The sequence below is a fragment of the Sinocyclocheilus grahami genome, unplaced genomic scaffold, assembly GCF_001515645.1.
Source record: "Sinocyclocheilus grahami isolate Dianchi unplaced genomic scaffold, SAMN03320097.WGS_v1.1 scaffold704.1, whole genome shotgun sequence".
In the NCBI taxonomy this organism is placed as follows: domain Eukaryota; kingdom Metazoa; phylum Chordata; class Actinopteri; order Cypriniformes; family Cyprinidae; genus Sinocyclocheilus; species Sinocyclocheilus grahami.
The window spans coordinates 622,358-642,652 of NW_015505883.1; the positions used below are offsets into that span (position 1 = coordinate 622,358).

The window sequence follows — 20,295 nt, forward strand, 5'->3', positions numbered from 1 at the left end:
TGATTTTTACAAAGCTCATCGGTCTGAAAAGCGAGGTGTGCTGTGATTGGCCAGCTATCCAGTGCGTTGTGATTGGCCGAATACCTCAAGCGTGTGATGGAAATGTTAGGCCCCTACCATACTGTGATGCCCTGTCTGGCGGAGCATAACATAAAACCATGTCTGCATTTGTGATCGGAGAAATGACAAACAACAAGCGCTACTCTACACTGCCCAAAAAACTCGCGTTTGAATCATCAGTGGCAAATTCTTTAAATATAAAAAACATACTTACAGTCTGTGAGTCAGAACAGCCGGCATTGTAGTCTACTCTACCAGGATCAGGAAACAGTCCTCCATAAAATGTGCTGCACACATCTGAATATTTGGGTTGAAGTGTTCTGGAACAGTGTTGTAAATACAACTTAACCACTGATTTCTAGTCGTGTCCATTTTTGGAAGACCAAACAAAGTAGTTTCGCTTTCACAACAAAACACAGCGTCACACACAGTGGCCTAGAGTGAGCGGCGGCAGCCTAGAGTGAGCAGAGGCCAGGGGCAAGAGTGAGAAACCACGGGCTAGAGTGAGCAGAGACGGCGGATTCGATGAAGGAGTGTCCGGCGGGCTTGCGACAACCACATGTGACGACCCCGGGCTGGACTCCGCTTCATCCACGGTGAAAGCCGATCCGGCGATCCACAGCGCGAAGTTGATGAATTTCCTCAGCGACCAGCACGGATCAGCTCTAGGCATGACGAAGCGGATATCATCCTCTTTTGGAAGGCCAACCAAAGTAGTTTCGCTTTCACAACGAAACACAGCGCCTTCACGACATGGCGGCAGCAACAATACTACAGCGAGAATAAAAGTTATGCCTTCTTTCTTTGCGTGAACATTTGGGCGGCGTTATGCAAATCTTCCCACATAGTGACGTAGACATGTGGGGGCATGTTAGAACGAGCCATTTTAGGTAGGTGTGTTTGACTCTTAACTCTTATAAAGATTATCTCTTTGGATTTGAGACTTTAGTCTTTGCAACTTTACAGATCTTCTTTATAAACCAAGAGCTTGTAACACGCCAAAGAGAAAGGAAAAATTTTAATCGCATCATATGACCCCTTTAAATCACAATAAACTCAAACGTAAAGTTATCATATTATTTATTTAAGAAATGTTCATCATTGTTACAGTCCATACCATTTGAAAGCTGGCCAGAATGCAGCGCTGTTGCTGGGTAAAAGTCACAAGAAATAATTATGAATACTTTGATGCTATGTATCGTGGGAAAGTTAAATTAACGTAATATGCTATGGTCTAATGCATAGTTCCTTCATGAGCAGGAAATGGGAGTTTATTTAGTTTTTGATCATTATATTTTTTTATTGCCTATCGTTCCCTGGTGTGCTCTTCATTAATTATAAGTGTGCAACGATTCCTTATGAGCAGTAATTTGGCCTGTGGCATGTTGTTGAACAAAATCAGAAATTAACAATGAAATTACTAACAGTGGAGTGAAACAATCTCAAGTATCCCATTTTTAGTTAAAGGTAGCAATCAGCAGTCCACTTCACCATCCTCCACGAGAGGAATTTCTGGAAAATACAAAGCAAAACACTAATAAGTGCATCAAATATGTATTTATTGCCTTCTAATTCCTGTTGTCATTGCAGGCTGGTTTAGCCTCTATTCAAAAGTGATTAGTGTAGCCTGCTTAAAATAGACTTGAACATAAAACAACAGGACAAAAACATAGTCGATGACTAAAAATAATAATTTCATGACTCTAGACGTTACTTTGTGAGGACAGTGGCATAATACAGTGACATAATACATTTTTTGGCCATATCAAAACAGTAGTTATGTGCATGGGTATATTTTACCTGCTGGCAGTTTTAGGTTTTTTTTTTAACGACCCCCGGGCGGTTCTAGTGTTAACTGTTATAATACGAGGGAATCAGATAAACATGGTTTAAAGAATAGAACAGAATAATTTAATACACATGTATTTTACTGACCATAAATTTTGAAACAAAAGTATATACATATTTAATATACATAAAAGATATTAGATTTTATATAGAATAATTTTTAATGTTTTTGAAAGTCTCTTATGCTCAACAAGGCTACATTTATTTGATCAAAATACAGTAAAAATGTGAAGTATTATTACTAATTAAAACTGCTGTTTTCTATATTTATATATTTTGAAATATAATCTATTCCCGTGATTACAAAGCTGAATTTTAGGCAGCCATTACGGTCTTCAGTGTCACATGATCTTTCAGAAATCATTCTAATATTCTGATTTGGTACTCAATAAACACTATTATTATGTTAAAAAGAGTTTAATATTTTTGTGATACATCCTTTTCAGGATTTTTTTATGAACAGAAAGTTCAAGAGAACAGAATGTATCTATTTGAAATAAAAAATATTTTTGTAACAATATAAAAAAAATCTATCAGTTTGATCCAATGTAATTATATATATATATATATATATATATATATAAAGAGAGAGAGAGAGACAGAGATAGAGAGACCAGGAATGTGCAATAAAAACTAAATAGGGTCAGTAAATAGGTCAACTTTTATACCTTTATTATATGATGCAGTAAATAATGTTCATTAATATATACTATGTATTATATAATGTATATCATTAACAATATATGCATATTTAACCCATTCATTTCATAATGAACATTATTAAAAAGCAAGCAACATTACTTCCTATTGCACATTCCTTGTGTTAATGTGCAGAGTTCATCAGATTACGTTGTTCCAAATAAAATGTTTGAAAACTATTATTGAAACTGATGCAGGCTAATTTACCATCTTTGATGCAGTAGAACTGCAATTGTGGAAACCACTGTCCGTACTGGCAGGTGATGTATTTGTAGTCATTCGCTAGAGAGTAGCCAGGATAACAGTAGTATTCTACAACCGTCCCATGAATGTAGCGGTCACATGGTTGTGGGTGGCACATGTAATCTCCATGTTCTATCATCGGGGGTAAAGAGCATGCTGTAAAACACCAGAGACAGGCAGAAGACATCTTAATCTGATAACTCATTTCCTCTTCCTGAGTCCCAGACCTATTTTAGTATCTGTCCCTGTATTTGCTTACAGACACCCCTAAATAACATTATTACTTTATAGTCTGTTGACATTTTTGCAGATTTCCTTAATTACAGTTTTAAAGTAGATTTCAAATGTTTACATATAGATTTTGAGATTTTATTATAAACTATAAACCACAAGCTGCAAGTAGTAGCTTTTCAACAAGTAGTTTTCAGGGTGCAATTATAAAAGGTTTTTAATTATAAAATGAATCTATAAAAGTTAATATTATAGATAGATAATATTAAAGATAATAAAATATTATAATTATCAAATGATATCTTCTTTTGATTATATATATGTTGGTTTTTCAACTCAAAGCTGAGAAATTATACTGATATTCACCCTCAACATCAAGGCACCGGGGTGGCGTGTTTGACCAGATGAGGTTATACATGCATTCCAGAAATTCAGGTCCCTCCAAATTGTAACCAGGAAAACACTGGTAGTGGACTACAGTTCCAACAGGCACAGAGAACTCTGTTTCTGAGATGTTCATGTAACTGTGAGGCGGTATCAGCGGCCGGAGGCAGCCTGTGGAGACAGAGGACAGTGCATGAGGACAAGCAGATGTAACCTAGATCTTTAGTGGAGGATCCCATGAAAATACAAGCGTGTGGTGTTGGATTATTGAAGTATAGTCAGTTACAGAGTAGATTTGTTTTGAATAATTGGTAAAAAATGGTTTGCGTCAAACCTTGACAAGTTGGCTGATTATCCCATGTCCCATCGGCCTGACAGATTGATTCCATAGTTTCCGTGTCAGGGTATCGGATCTGAAATCCCTCATGACAGCTAATAATGAGGCTGTAGCCAGGCCTGTATGTTTTATTTGTGACATCAGCATCCTCGATGAATGGAGGAAGACAATCTTTGAAAGATAGATTAGCTACATAAATAAATGCTGCAACATGTTCGTACAATTAAACAAAAATGAAAGAATTTAAATATTTAACCTCTTAACTGTGAAAATGCACTATCCGAACTTAAATTAAGTTATTATCAGTTATATAAATGATTAAGTTAAAGCTGCAGTCCGTAACTTTTTTTGGTTAAAAATGATCCGAAATCAATATTTGAGTAAGTACATAACCAGCCAGTGTTCAAAACTATCGCCTTACTTTAGCCCGATTCACAACGGTTAGCTTATAATAATGTTTTCTAATATGAGTGGCCCGGGTTGGTTTTCGCGGGAAATTCGAGCATGGGACTGCGTCATTACGTCACGTCTCCCAGGGATTCCCTGAGGCAAGTCCAGTTTGCGAATGTCATGGTCTTGAAGAATGATACGAAGTCTGGCTGGACAAGACTTTGGCGCTTCTGTAAGAAAAACCACATCAGTTTGAGTTACAGAAAATCATGGGGATGAGGGTCTTTCCATATAAACCTCCCTTGTCCACTTGACGAGGAATGCGCTTCAAAACGGCAGCAGGGAAAGGTATGACTGCTAGAATGTTTAGCTGTTACAAAACCTGCACCTGCTAACAAAATTAGCCCCAACAATTGCCATATTCAACTACAGACTGAAACCATGTGCATACCTGTACATTCTCACACTATAAATCAAACACAGTGCAATGTTTATTTCATTCATTTTGTCTCTTTATTTATACTTTCCATTTACATAGTGTCATTTCACAGTAAATGTATCTAATAATTTGATTCCAAGGTGGTGTTAAACTGAAACAAATAATATGAGGGACCGCCTCCCACAACCCCTCGGATATTTGAAAATATAGCAAATGAGATGGTCAGGTTGGCCATAGAGGTTCATATGTTCATGAGAAAAGAAAAGAAAGTAACAAAACAAGGCTTTTTGTGATTATACGATAGGAGACACGGTGCAAATAATGTTAAGTGAAATTGTTCGTTCATCAACTGACAGCAAAAAAACATTATTGATCTTGACATTTAAGAATCAATATTGGTTCAACAAGCATTTACACTGGGCAGAAAATATATCCATTTAAGATAAAATCTCTGATTGGAGAATTTAACTTGTTAACATCTGGAAACTCCAAACATTAAAATTAATGTAGACTTACCAATGCATGGAAAAAAAAGGATAAATAACCAGCAAGCCAATATCGCAGACTATTAAAGCCTGTTCACACCAAGGACAATAACTATAAAGACAACAATAAAGATACAGTTCGAAAAAAAATTCTCAATACTAAAGAATAGCAGAGTCCACACCACAGCTACAACGATTAATAAACAGACAATATCATCCGCTGGAGTGGATGCTAATATCTTTATATAAATTACAAAAAATATACAATTAACAAAAAGTTATAAAAGACATTTCAGATCTACACCAGACAAAAATTCTAAAATAAATTCAGGTGATACACATTTAAATAAATCAACCCATCAATCAGACCGTTGTCTATTTACATTAAAGTGATGTGACATGACATGTGGCCAAGTATGGTGACCCATACTCGGAATTAGTGCTCTGCATTTACCCATCCAAAGTGCACACACACACCGTGAACACACACCCGGAGCAGTGGGCAGCCATTTTTTGCTGCGGCGCCCGGGGAGCAGTTGGGGGTTCGGTGCCTTGCTCAAGGGCACCTCAGTCGTGGTATTGAAGGTGGGAGAGAGCGCTGTACATTCACTCCCCCCACCTACAATCCCTGCCGGTACCCGCAACCTTGGGTTACGAGTCCGACTCTCTAACCATTAGGCCACGACTTCCCCAGTACAACCCAATAAAATATGCTTACCTGCCAACGGAGAGTGAACTGAGAAAATGTACCTGCCAAAATATTTCTTATCAGCCAGTAAACAGTATTTACATTACTTTAAAAAAAATACATTTTCATTGTGGCAATGTTATTATTTAGCTGTAAGTAGCAAACCGCGCTCAGTCACAGTATCATATAAGAGCTAGTCTCAGTCTCTCTGTAAAACCTGTTACTTAAAGCTGCAGTCCGTAACTTTTTATTGGTTAAAAATTATCATATTTGAGCATTTGAGCAAGTACATAACCAGCCAGTGTTCAAAACTATCGCCTTACTTTAGCCCGATTCACAACGGTTAGAATGTTTTCTTGTTTTCTCATTTGAGTGGTACGGGTAGGTTTTCATGGGAAATTCGAGCATGCCGCTGTGTCATTACATCACGTCTGTAAACATAAAGAAGCCTTTTCGCACAGCAGCCAGAATAATTAAATGTATAATTTTGATGGTGGATTGTAATCTATAAAGGATTATGTGTTTATGAAACACATGTGAATGAAATTAAGTTATATTCCAGTTATAAATGTGCTTCTGATTACAGATAGCCTGGGATTACAAAGATTTGTATTTGAAAGAAAACCAGTTCGAAGAGAGCATAATTTGCTTTTTTTGGGTTAAAAGAATGTCTTAATATGAAATTCGAAGAGTATGACAATTAGATTAGACTGTGCAGAAATTGAAATCTACACTCTAATACACACTACTCATAGTCACCAATGATGATGCTGCTAACATTAATAATTTGAGAATAAAGTATAACAATAAAAATAATTTGAACGGTTTGATGTGATATGAGCTAACGATCTTTAGATTTAATCACCACTGGTAGCGAGATTTATGGTAATGCTTTTTTCCTCAGTTGGTCAGAACAAACGTGGCAGACTTGTTACTTGTTCAGTTGGCAATATACGGTGAAAATTCTTATTTGGATCAAATTCCAAGACGCAGGCTAGAATCGGTGCAGTGACTGACTGCCACACATACTCTTCAGAACATCCGCGCTGGAGCCGTGCCGACTCACAACCCACGCAAGCTAGATAATTCCGAACACAGCTGCAATTCCAGGTTTTCAAACAGAGATGGCGACAAAGAAGCAAAACTTATAGACTGCAGCTTTAAGTTAAATTATTAAGTGATTCATGAATGCTTTGGAATACAGACCTAAGGTTAATCTCAAAAGAGGACAATCAGCAGATTATTTCTGAAGACAAGCATTTCAAAAAATGAAAGTGTAAAAAAGTTATAGACGTTTAAGTTTATTTTAAATAAAACGTGCTTTATATTTTATTTAAAATGAATATTTTACAAAATATTTTGGATTCTAAAATTGCTATAAAATTAAAACCTTGTGTCTAAAGTTATATTCCAAATTTTAAGTTGATATCACAAAAAACGATGTTCCTGATTTTGTTTAGGCGTTATACCAAAAATAGCCACAGGGTGACACCCAAACTTCATTGAATTTTTAATGCATTTTTTCTGTCACAAATGTATAAATTTCTGTAGCAATATTACTTCTATCACAAAATAACAACCAATTATGGAACCAACCTTCAGACTCAGACCTTTCCAACAATACGTGTTTTGTCAAGATTAGGAAAAGTTTTGATTATAAAATATTGTAGTAAATTTTGTAATATGATGCTAGGCACCGCCTACTAGGGGGAGGAGCCTGCTAAGAGGTTTTAAAGTAGCTAACAGAATGCTGACAGTTAAAAGGTTAAGACTGAGTAGCCTCACCTTCTGAAAGGCACACTGGTTTAAGGCTTGGTTTCCAGCCTACCGATCCATTATGGAAGCGCGTGCAGATAATCTTGGCTGGCCCCTTTAAACTATATCCATCCACACAAGAGAACCTGGCCACTGAGTTTTCAAAGAACAAACTGCTGCTTGGAGTTCTGATTGGGATTGCATCATGGATTTTCAGCCCTGCAGAATCTCCTCGCCGACGCGCAGAACATGATGACCAGTAAATCCCCATATCAATTCGTAAATACCCAAATAGTCTTTTCGGGAACGCGTGTGTCGCAGATCCAGCACGCATTATTATGCATTATTCAAATGTCTTCGGCAGACCAGAATAAGGCTCGCGCAACATAGCGATGCTGTCTAAATTTACGATGATCAAGATGATGATGAAAAATGCGTCATGCGCGTCACTGATCTACCTTACCCGGTTATAAACCAAGGTCTGCGGACTCTACTGCTGTTTCCTGCTCTCTCTCTCTCTCTCTCTCTCTCTCTCACACACACACACACGATTTCTTCTGAAACCTACCCACTGATGCCGTATACTGAAAATCATTTGCGTCGGGGTTTCTCTCTGTCCCTCAGCAGGGCTGATCTTGATAAGAAATGGAATAATAACCTTACTTCGGCTGTAGATCCGTTCTTCACTGGAAACTGGAAAGTAGCCTACTGAAAACAAAAGTATCCCACCTGTGGTGGTGTATGTAGGTTATCTCGTGATGAATTATTATACAGGTCAAAGTACTAGTGTGGAGCTATTATAAAATGAGTAACAGGGAAGCAACGTTTTTAGACAGAGGAGTAACTACCAAAAGCAAAAACATCACAGTTCATATATATATATATATCACTGTTATATATACATACATATATATGTGTGTATGTATGTATGTATGTATATATATATATACTCTCACTTTCAAATGTTTTTGTACGAACATAATCGTAAATATTTGTATGAACATAAAAAGATGCAGCAATTGAGAACACGTTTTACAGGCATTTGACTAATGAGTCCCTAAACAAAGGAGGGGTCAACATTAAGTGTGGCAGTGTCTCATGTGCTAAACATCGCCTTTATGCATTTGGCAATAAGCCGAGTAGATATTTATCTAGTCTGATGAGGCATAAAGCAGATTCTCAGGCCATTTCATATGTGAAAAACTCATCAGGACAAAAAAGTATACAGTAATAAGGGGATTGATATGATTTTTCAGTTTCAGTTGTTCTGTGAGAAGCTGCACAGGTCAGAGGTAGACTCTTCAGTTGAGTCTGATATGGAGAGATTTTGAGTGGCCTGAATATACCCAGAATCTCAGATGAACAGAATAAATAAAAAATAAAAATGATGTGTTCCTGTGGCTCAGCATTGCGTTAGCAGCGCAAAAGGTCGTGGGTTCGATTCCCAGGGAACACACATACTGGTAAAATATGTATAGCCTGAATGCACTGTAAGTCGCTTTTAAATGTATAAATTATTACATTAATTATTAAATTATTAATTAAATTAATAAGCCTATGACTGAAGAAGTTAAATCAGCTATTAAAGCCTTAATTAATAATAAAGCTCCAGGGCCCGATGGGCTTACTTCAGAGTTCTATAAAGAATTGAAAGATCTTCTAGTCCCTATTTTACTTGGAATGCTGTCTCACTCTTTTGACACAGGCAGCTTGCCGCATTCAATGTTAGAGGCTACTATAACGTTAATTCTATTAATTAAATATCATTCTAAAAACAATCAGCCAGCAGAAGAATGTTCATCCTACCGATCAATCTCTTTATTTAATGTAGAAAGGAAGTTAAAAGCTAAAGTTTTGTCTAAAAGGTTAGAAGCTGTAATTCCTCATATAATCCCCATTGATCAGACTGGATTTATTCCAGGCCGACGCTTATTGAATGTTATACAGCATGGACAAAATATTCAGGGTGGATCAGTGGTGGTGTCTCTCAACGCTGAGAAGGCTTTTGACAAGATAGAGTGGCCCTAAATCTTTTCTGGGTTTTAGACAAATTTAACATTGGTAACAATCTTATAAAATGGTTAATGCTGCTCTATGCGTCACCGCAAGCCTCTGTCTTGACCAATGGCACTCCCTCTCCATTCTTCTCACTGAGCAGAGGAACAGGGCAAGGTTGCCCTATGTCCCCGCAGTTATTTGCTCTAGCGATCGAGCCCTTTGCACAGGCCATTAGAGAAGATACATTCTTCTTAACTGATTCTTCTTAAAGGGGTCATATAATGCTACATGCACTTTTACAACTGTCTGTGTGACGTCACACAGACAGGCCCCTCCCATGATAGTTTAATTGACAGTAGCGTTTCAGCACAGATTGGACTGGCGTCTTACCTCAGACCCGCCCTGAGTGAGCTGTCATCAGTCCGCCATTGTTTCACCGCCGTAGCAGATGTAGACAAGAATGACTCCTAAGCGATTGAGGTCTTCTGTTATTGGATGTAATAATGAACATAGCAGTCGTCGTTTACTCCCGACATCTGAGCCGCTAAAGATGCAGTGGATTATGTTTGTTTTTGAAGGTAATGCGCCCCTGATCTACATAAATGCGTCTATGTTCGCGCAAATCATTCGTGATCCAGCTTCACCTACAGAAGAAGTGAGTGTAAGGTTTTTTAACGAATCTTTGCAAATCGCCTTTCCTAATAATGTGCTAATTAGCAAGTTTCACGATGAATGCAGCTAAATTAAACGGTCTCCCTGAGAGCGGCTCGGAAGAGACGGGTGGGGTCAGCAGAGCTCATTAACATTTAAAGGAAAATGCTACAAATCTGAATGCTCTGAAAAGAGCTGTTTTTGACAGGGTAAAAAAGGTGTTTTTTTACACTACCATTGAGCAGTTTTAACCAAAGATCTACATAAATGCGTCTATGTTCGCGCAAATCATTCGTGATCCAGCTTCACCTACAGAAGAAGTGAGTGTAAGGTTTTTTAACGAATCTTTGCAAATCGCCTTTCCTAATAATGTGCTAATTAGCAAGTTTCACGATGAATGCAGCTAAAGTAAACAGTCTCTCTGAGAGCGGCTCGGAAGCGAGGGTGGGGTCAGCAGAGCTCATTAACATTTAAAGGAAATGCTACAAATCTGAATGCTCTGAAAACAGCTGTTTTTGACAGGGTAAAAAAGGTGTTTTTTTACCCTACCATTGAGAAGTTTTAACCAAACTATGTTACAGACTTTTCATTAAGACCCTAAAGAATCATATAAACTTGTGGAAAATGGGCATCCCATGACCCCTTTAAATGTAATATTTATCGGAATTAAATAGCTCTAATACTCCGCTTCTCTGGAGGAACAGAGGGTCGAGGATGAAGTTATCATGCCTTCAGTTACCCCCTGAGAAAAGGGGTCTGGGTGTGCCAAATGTTCACTTATACCAAACAGCTGGTTTATGCAGCTATATCTGGGAGTGGATTAAGGAAGACCCTGACCATTCGTGGCTGGATATTGAAAATAATTCTATATCCCCCATCCCTTTAAGTCATTTGCTGTACATGTAAAAAAAATAGTTTTTTGTTTCTTGCTACTGTGCACACAGAGTATGGAAATTGACGAGGAAATGGGAGAATCACTGTAGTAAGCATTCCCCTCTCTCATGAATCCTGATTTCCCTCCAGGCCTTGAACCAGGACCTTTTCTGAAGTGGGTGGGGAAAGGAATCTCTGTTCTCGGAGACCTCTTAATAAATGGTGAGATTATGACAGGTTCAAAGAAGAATTTGACCTACCAAATTCCCCCTTTTTTTTAGGGATCCTCTAGGCCAGTGGTTCCCAATCCTGGTCCTGGTCCTGGAGAACCCCCAACACTAGAGCTTGGTTAGCTGGTTCAGGTGTGTTTAATTAGGGTTGGAGCTAAACTCTGCAGGACACCGGCCCTCCAGCATCGAGTTTGGACAGCCCTGTCTTGGAGTCTTCACTAATGAGCTGATGAGTTGAATCAGGTGTGTTTGAATAGGGATACATCTAAAATGTGCAGTGTTGGGGGTTCTCCAGGACCAGGATTGGGAACCACTGCTCTAGGTGAAACGCTTCATTTCAAATATACTGAGAGCAAATCCACGTGGAATATGCTCATCTTCTCTGGAGGATGCCTTACATAAGCAGTGCAGTACTAAATTGATTAAAAAGGTTTTATGGAGCACTGTTAGAATCTTCCAGGGAAAGCACGCGTGGGTCTAAGGAGCTGTGGGAAAGGGATCTGGGTTCTCTGATTGATGAGTGTGATTGGGATGCCATGTGGCTAGGGTTGTCTGGATATTTAATTACAATACGGTGCATCTCATCCTCATAGACTGAACCAGATTTGCCACTTCTTGCTGTGAGATGTTTCCCCACTTTTCCACCAAGGCACTTGCAAGTTCTTCTTTTTCACTGCAATCAGCTGTCCTTCCTGTCTCCCTGTAGCACTGTCTTATACCGCTTACATTACACACATTGCAGTTTATTGCTCTGGCCACATGTGCAGTCCTCATATGGCATGTTCCTGCAGGTGACCCCGGGCATCTTTCATCTGGTGTTTTTCAGAGTCAGTAGAGAGGTCTCTTTAATGTTGAAGTTATTGTATCTGTGACCTGCCACCTGTAAGTGTCTTAAGGACTGTTCCACAGGTGCATGTGCAATAATTGTTTATGGTTCCCTGAACAGGCATGAAAAACATATTTTAAACCCTTTCCATTAAAGTTGTGTAAAGCTTATGTGGATTTCACAAAATTTACTTCAAAATACACTATGCTGAAAAATGGAAGCTTCTTTTTTATGACAATTTTTACACAAGCAAGTATACCTATTCCTTTTACCAGACTTTCATTGTGCAGTTTCAACTGGCTGTAAACAGAAAAAAAAAAACATCTGACAAGGTAACCATTGAAAGAACGGATCATTGACAAACATAAATACCGTCACTATTTATTAGTGAATTAATGTATATCACAGATATATCTAACCATTCAGTGTTTAGTTGTAAACATCATTAAGGTTGTTGACAGTTTTGCAGCAGATCAACCTTAAAAGTTTACACTGAAAATTTACTTTTTTACATCTTTTATTTAGGGTACATGCAGTAACAATACAAAACAGTTGTTAGCAAAGATGTTTAACATGTAAAATATTTTTTTTCTTATGCATTGCAATGTTTTATCAGTCAACTTTTTGGTAATGTACTCCAGTACAGATATCAAGGTATGAAGTTGTTTGACATGTCAAGGAATAAACCGAAATGAAGAAAATATGTGGGCTGCTAAAATATGCTGACATCTTTACACATGGTCTTCATGACTTCATGGACTCTTACACTGCAAGTCATTCTGGGTACATGAATTTTCTATGAGAACTACAAGAGGACAACAAGGCCAGTTCACTTTTGAAAACAATTTTTCAATAACATTTTGTTTTTCAGTTTTCATAACATAACATTTCAGTTTTAGCTAGAGACATATTGAGAGATTTACAGTCATTCCAACAAGTCTAATCCTTCACAGACTGTGTTCAGTAAACAAATTAATTGATTCATAAACAAAAGGGACATTACCACAATCTTAATATACATGTAGCAGTTATCATTTACTTAGATACGGTTTCTTGAAACTCGCCAGAATCTGATGGATTGCATTCCTGTACAGTTGCTTTACGACCGCGCAAATAATGCACAAGTACTAATAGAGCAAAAACAGCCACTACTAGGAATATTATCAGCCCAACATACTCTCCTGGGGTTGACAGTGCCCCTCTCGCTATAGAATTCGGTGACGGTGTTGAATGTGAAGTGAAGACTTGACCATTATATAGACTATGAACATGAGTGCACTCAGTTCCATTAACGAGGATGAAAGGCTCATAGCATGCACATCTATAACTTCCTATGGTATTTATGCACGTGTGTGCGCAGCCGTGATTTGATTCACATTCATCTACATCTTCGCAGGTTTGGTCGCTTCTAACAAAACCAGCCGGGCACCAACACACCGACCCGCTTCTCATACACAACGCCTCACAAACGTTCGATGCGCAATAGAAATCACAGCGGCGTGGATCTCGTGCATTTGGACGGAATCGCTCCTTACATGAACACCTATATCCGGTTTCCATAGGAGTGCATGCATGTTCACAAGGCGCAAACATGCACCGTGCATTATCCAGAACGACCGCACGTCCTTTGCAAAGATCCCCTTGAGAGTCCTCACACAAAAATCCATCCAGTTTGTCCGCACATGGTCTCGGCGTCCGCGTTCCGTCGCTGGAGACAGACATGCAGAGTTGAACGCACGGCGCTTCTCCGGTCTCCAAGTTGGTCCATTCGCCTTTGCGTAATGCGCTCGTATTACTTAAACACTTGCCGCTTGGTAGATGGAGTCCGGACCAAAAGTGCCCGATCAGGTTATCAATAAGATAGTCGACAACTTTATCTGATGCATTCGACTGGATAGATAACTGACCGCCCCATTCTCTGCAAGTCTGTTCAGCCGCTTGGAAGTCCACTGGCATTTGGTAAATGTTTGCACAGTGTTTTAGATTGCTTGAACAAGCACAGCTACATACCATTCCAGCGCAAGACGAAATTATCATAATGAACAAAATCGTTGGTTTATGATAATCCATTTTATTTTGATTTCAAGAGGTACGGCAGCTTAAGCTGCATGAGGATATGGTGTTCAACGTTTTAAATATTTCTACCTTTTGAAACCCCATTCAGGAGATAAAAGGAAGGAAACCCCGCCTGAGGGAGTCAAGAAACACTCCGGAGTGCCATGGTCACAGTTTGTTCTCATAAATGTGATGCACGCACTGCACACTCTAGGAAGAGCACTAATGATCTTGACGAAAATTACGCATGAATAGCATTTCAACTGGTTGCGGTCACAAGAGTTTAACGTTCACTGTTAATGATTCAATCTTACAGGAATTCACGCACGCACATTAAAAGCTTAAGCTTATCTCCATTGCTGAACGATATGCGGCCACCACCCAGAGTTTAGTTCCAACCCCAAATAAACATCAGAACCCGCTAATCAAGGTTTTCAGAATTAGTTGCTTATTAGGTTACATGCAGGTGGGTTTGATTAGGCTTAAAACAAAACTCTGCCGGTGTTGTGGCCCAGCGGAGTTGAACTGCCCTGTTAGATCAAGCCAAAGAACATTGCGCTTCAAGCAAATCTTTACATCGACACTGAAACTAGTATAATTAAGCTTTATTATACCAAAATGTACAGAGATTTTTCAACAATAGTACATATCATATACATGAAATAATTAAAGTAATATAAGATTACGTTTAGTGAAGTTTGTGAACAGGTCAAAAACTTCTCCAAACGTCAACTTTTACGTAGTTAATTTAAAGGGAAGAGTGGGCTAAATTGTCACTTTTACTCAAATGAATACACATATCTCAGAATAGGCTAATTTTTAAAGTTAATTTCTCTATATGTACCTTGCATTCTTCTCTAATACAGACTTTAAAATTCCATCATGATTCAATTTCCAGAAAGAAATACAAAAGTTCACTCTACAAACGTTGCCCTTTTCTGACATGTCGCAATTAACTAAACAACCATATAGTATGGTAAAAAACGAAAACAAACACCTATACAGTTTGCATTAAACTTAGTAGCCTATCCCAATGTGGTTTTATTTTCACTAATTTGTCCAACATTTACAGAAGAATTGATCATTCTGGAATTCCAGTTTAAAGGACAGAAGTCACAAAAATTCTAACATTTTTATAGGCTATAAAAAGGGGAAAACAGCATTTGAGTAGCCTAAACCTTTGAATTTAATGCTGACAGATAATGAACAGTCATATTTGGGCTTCATTTAATCATTCAGTTGACGGTTGCTCTTTGTCCATTCCAGATGAAACCCAGCAAAAATTCCATCATGATTCAATTTCCAGAAAGAAATACAAAAGTTCACTCTACAAACGTTGCCCTTTTCTGACATGTCGCAATTAACTAAACAACCATATAGTATGGTAAAAAACGAAAACAAACACCTATACAGTTTGCATTAAACTTAGTAGCCTATCCCAATGTGGTTTTATTTTCACTAATTTGTCCAACATTTACAGAAGAATTGATCATTCTGGAATTCCAGTTTAAAGGACAGAAGTCACAAAAATTCTAACATTTTTATAGGCTATAAAAAGGGGAAAACAGCATTTGAGTAGCCTAAACCTTTGAATTTAATGCTGACAGAAAATGAACAGTCATATTTGGGCTTCATTTAATCATTCAGTTGACGGTTGCTCTTTGTCCATTCCAGATGAAACCCAGCAATAGTTGTCAGCAGTGGCATTTTTCAAAGCGGCTTTTCTTGAACGATTCCATCGGTGGATAATAAAGACTGACATGAGCACAATGATCACAATCAATGGAATAACTGAACCCAAGACACACACCAAAATCCAATAACTTCCGAGAAAACTTTCTTTGCGTTTACTAGAGTCCGCTTTAGTGTTTGTCTTGTTAAGTGGATGGGTGTTGACTGTTGACGGTCCAGAAGTGACAGGTAACCGACTCAGTTTAGTGATGAAATCAATAATAAAATACTACTCGCTTTGATGAGAAAATATTCAGTTCACCTCTGAGGCTGGAGAAGGAATTGTTAGTAGGCCTTCCAAGTACCATATCATGACTCAAACTGAAGCATCCTGTTTAGTGAACAACCTACAAAGGAGATCTTGTTTAAGCTTCATTTGTCATTTCTCCGAGCGAGTACAAATTAGAACAGCACTCTGTGAACAGCCAGCTTCTTTGGCAATGAATGTTTGTGGCTTACCCTCCTTGTGAAGGGTGTCAATGATTGTCTTCTGGACAACTGTCAGATCAGCAGTCTTCCCCATGATTGTGTAGCCTAGTGAACCAAACTGAGAGACCATTTTGAAGGCTCAGAAAACCTTTGCAGGTGTTTTGAATTGATTAGCTGATTGGCATGTCACCATATTCTAATTTGTTGAGATAGTGAATTGGTGGGTTTTTGTTAAATGTGAGCCAAAATCATCACAATTAAAAGAACCAAAGACTTAAACTACTTCAATCTGTGTGCATTGAATTTATTTAATACACGAGTTTCACAATTTGAGTTGAATTGTTTTTTAAAGAAGTCTCTTATGCTCATCAAGGCTACGTTTATTTGATCAAAAATACAGAAAAAAACAGTAATCTTGCAAAATGTTATTACAATATAAAATAATGGTTTCTGTTTTAATATCCTTTAAAATATAATTTATTTCTTTGATGCAAAGCTGAATTTCCATCAGCCATTACTCCAGTATAAAGTGTCACATGATCCTTAAGAAATCATTCTAATATGCTGATTTATTATTAGAATTATTAATGTTGGCAACAGTTGTGCTGTCAAATATATTTTTGGAAACTGCAATACTTTTTTTTCAGGATTCTTTGATGAATAAAAAGTAAAAAAGAACAGCATTTATTCAAAATATAAAACTTTTCTAACAATATAAATCTTTGCTATCACTTCTTAATAATTGAACACATCCTTGCTGAATAAAAGTTTTAATTTCTTTCAAAAAAAGAAAGAATAAAAATGTACTGACCCCAAACTTTTGAACTGTATTGTACATTGTTAGAAAATATTTCTATTTTAAATAAACGCTCTTCTTTTTAACGTTTTATTCATCAAAGAATCCTGGAAAAAAGTATCACAGGTTCCAAAAAAATATTAAGCAGCATAAAAGTTTCCAGCACTAATAATAAATCAGCATATTAGAATGATTTCTGAAGGATCATGTGGCACTGAAGACTGGAGTAATGATGCTGAAAATTCAGCTTTGCATCACAGGAATAAAATAGAAAAACATTATTTTACGTCATAATAATATTTCACAATATTAAATTTTCCTGTATTTTTGATCAAATAAATGCAACCTTGATGAGCATAAGAAACTCCTGTAAAAAACATTAAAAATCGTTCTGATCCCAAACCTTTGACCGGTAGTGTGTATATATATATACAGTCACCATTTTTGTCCTGGAAAAATATATAATTAATTGAACAAATACTGACATTTGTGTTAACAAGTGGTTTAAATATATGGTCTGATATGAAATGGTCACTGACCGTATTTTTATATATTTACAAATACCTCATTCTTAATAATGCACCTTCTGTGTTTTATACGTCTCATTTGCACCCTACTGTACTGTATCCATATTCCACTATATTAATGTAGATTTAGATTGCACTGTATTTCATAGATAACTGCATTGAGCTGGTCTCTGCACCTGTCCCTCATAAATATTTATTGTACATGCACAATACTTACATTTATATATTTATTTATATACACACTTATATGCACATATGCACTTCTGGTTAGATGCTAACTGCATTTCATTGGCCCTTCTGCACAATGCACAATGACAAAAGTTGAATCTAATCTGAATCTAATCTAATACGAACAGCCAAACAAATTTGAAATGTGAATATGAATGATTCATGAAATACCAAAAATGTAAAAGCATAAAATACAAAAATTAACACCAATATATAAAACCACTGCTAGAGAAAGCATACATTTTTGTAATGTACTTTTATAGCCCTTGTGACAACTAGCTCCAAAATGAGACTGAAGACAGACTACATGCTTGGCCACAAAAGTTAGTAATGTTTTTTTTCTGTATTTTACATGGAAACAAACATAAAATTGGTCTTTCTATTGTGTCTGATGCCTGCCTCTTGCTGATAAATCTAGCCATGGGTCCCATCCTGTGTTTGTGTTAAGCAGGACAGCGCCTCTGTTTGAATGGCAGGAAATGACCTAAGACACCCTTCCGGTGGGCCCTTTGGACCCAATGTCAGTGCAGTAGAAGTTGCTTAGTTTTTCTTAGTCATTGGGAATTGTGTTCTTTCCTAACATTGTCTTCAACACTGAATTGCCAAAGTGATGACAGATAATGAACCTCATCAGAAATTCACCAGAAAAAAAATATATAAATATATGCCTATTGTGTCTGATGCCTGCCTCTTGCTGATAAATCTAGCCATGGGTCCCATCCTGTGTTTGTGTTAAGCAGGACAGCGCCTCTGTTTGAATGGCAGGAAATGACCTAAGACACCCTTCCGGTGGGCCCTTTGGACCCAATGTCAGTGCAGTAGAAGTTGCTTAGTTTTTCTTAGTCATTGGGAATTGTGTTCTTTCCTAACATTGTCTTCAACACTGAATTGCCAAAGTGATGACAGATAATGAACCTCATCAGAAATTCACCAGAAAAAAATATATAAATATATGCCTATACATCTCTCTCTCTCTCTCTCTCTCTCTCTCTCTCTCTCTCTCTCTTTTAAAACAGAATACGTCCAGCTTTTGTCCCATGAACTCTGATTCTAGTTTTATAAACAGTTTCCTTCCTCTTTGTTTTTTTTTTAATTTATCAGGGATCTCTGTTCTTATCAGGGATCCATACAACCTCTCATTTAAATTTATCACACACTGTTCATGTTGGTTGTAATCCAAGAACTAACCAAAGACTGTTACAGAAGTTGAGCATAAATATTAAATTCAAAATGTATTGTTGAATTTTTCTAATGCAAGACCTATCAAAAACACTTTATTATGGGAACTATATTGAATAACGTTCATTCCAAAGTGCAAAAACATTCTCAATGTTACATAAATATTCATATTAATACATGTTTGTTCACATTATACTGTCATGAAGATTTCACAATCATTACAGGCCACGATGGGATTTAAAGTCACTACTTTAATGTCAGTGACCTCTGATGGAGAACTGGTGACATGTGATGCAATCCTGTTTCTGAGCACTACAGGCAGTTCTTTTGACCTCAGGGCTTGGTTTTTGCTCTGATAGGCATTTTTTTAGCTGTTAGACCTTTTATTGAGAGGTGTGCGCCTTTCCAAATCATATCCATTCAACTGAATTTGCAAGAGGTTACCTTCACTCGAACATCTACAAGCGTTATGAATGCTCCTAAGCGAAATTGCAACTGTCCCAAATAAGGGTATGAATACTTATGCAATGGAATCATTTAAGTTTTTTTGTTTTTAACAAATTTGCAAAGATGTTAAAAACCTGTCTTTTGCATTGCCATTATAGTGCATGGAGTGTAGATTGATGTGGAAAAAAAGTAATTTAAAACATTTTAACATAAGGCAGCAACATAACAAAATGTGAAAAAATGAATACTTTTGCAAGGCACTGTAATTCTAGGGATGCCATTTAAAATAAACCATCCATTTGTTCCTGACGCCGGGATCCTTCTGATGTCTCGTTTTTGGAACTGCTTTGTTCATAGTGAGGAGGACGTTTTAAGCTATGAAACTTGTAGGATGTTTTAATGGTACAAAGACATTTATATGCCAAAAGATCAAGGCAAATTTGATTTCTCATGTCATGATGCCTTTAAGAAATAGTTTTTTTTTCTTTTTCTTTTCCAAAAAACAACTTTCACAGTTTCACAACGATTACAAGTTCTTATTGCTTGGCACTATTTATGAACTTTGTACACTGACCATACTTGATCTGACTTGACTGGGGTTTTATTTTTTGCATTTACTGTACTGACATGCTATTTACATTCCTAAGTAGGCCTACTTGTCAAGTGTGCTAATTTGCCAAGAAATTGGATGTTTTAATGGTACAAAGACATTTATATGCCAAAAGATCAAGGCAAATTTGATTTCTCATGTCATGATGCCTTTAAG

At 37.3% G+C, this 20,295-nt stretch overlaps 2 protein-coding genes across 2 annotated transcripts; both read right to left on the minus strand.

Annotated features, from left to right (window-relative positions):
• Positions 1 to 1,534: 1,534 nt before the first annotated feature.
• On the minus strand, positions 1,535 to 7,830 carry LOC107559877 (sushi domain-containing protein 4-like). Its single transcript, XM_016243896.1, has 5 exons — positions 7,590 to 7,830; positions 3,800 to 3,973; positions 3,448 to 3,636; positions 2,815 to 3,006; positions 1,535 to 1,572 (listed from the first exon to the last, which is right to left on the minus strand). Exons 1-5 carry the CDS (start codon positions 7,828 to 7,830, stop codon positions 1,535 to 1,537), a joined length of 834 nt encoding a protein of 277 aa, XP_016099382.1.
• Positions 7,831 to 12,664: 4,834 nt separating this feature from the next.
• LOC107559905 (signal peptide, CUB and EGF-like domain-containing protein 1) lies at positions 12,665 to 15,441 on the minus strand. The gene has a single exon (XM_016243929.1). The coding sequence runs from the start codon at positions 14,205 to 14,207 to the stop codon at positions 13,173 to 13,175; it is 1,035 nt and encodes a 344-aa protein (XP_016099415.1). The 5' UTR covers positions 14,208 to 15,441; the 3' UTR covers positions 12,665 to 13,172.
• Between the last annotated feature and the right edge of the window lie 4,854 nt (positions 15,442 to 20,295).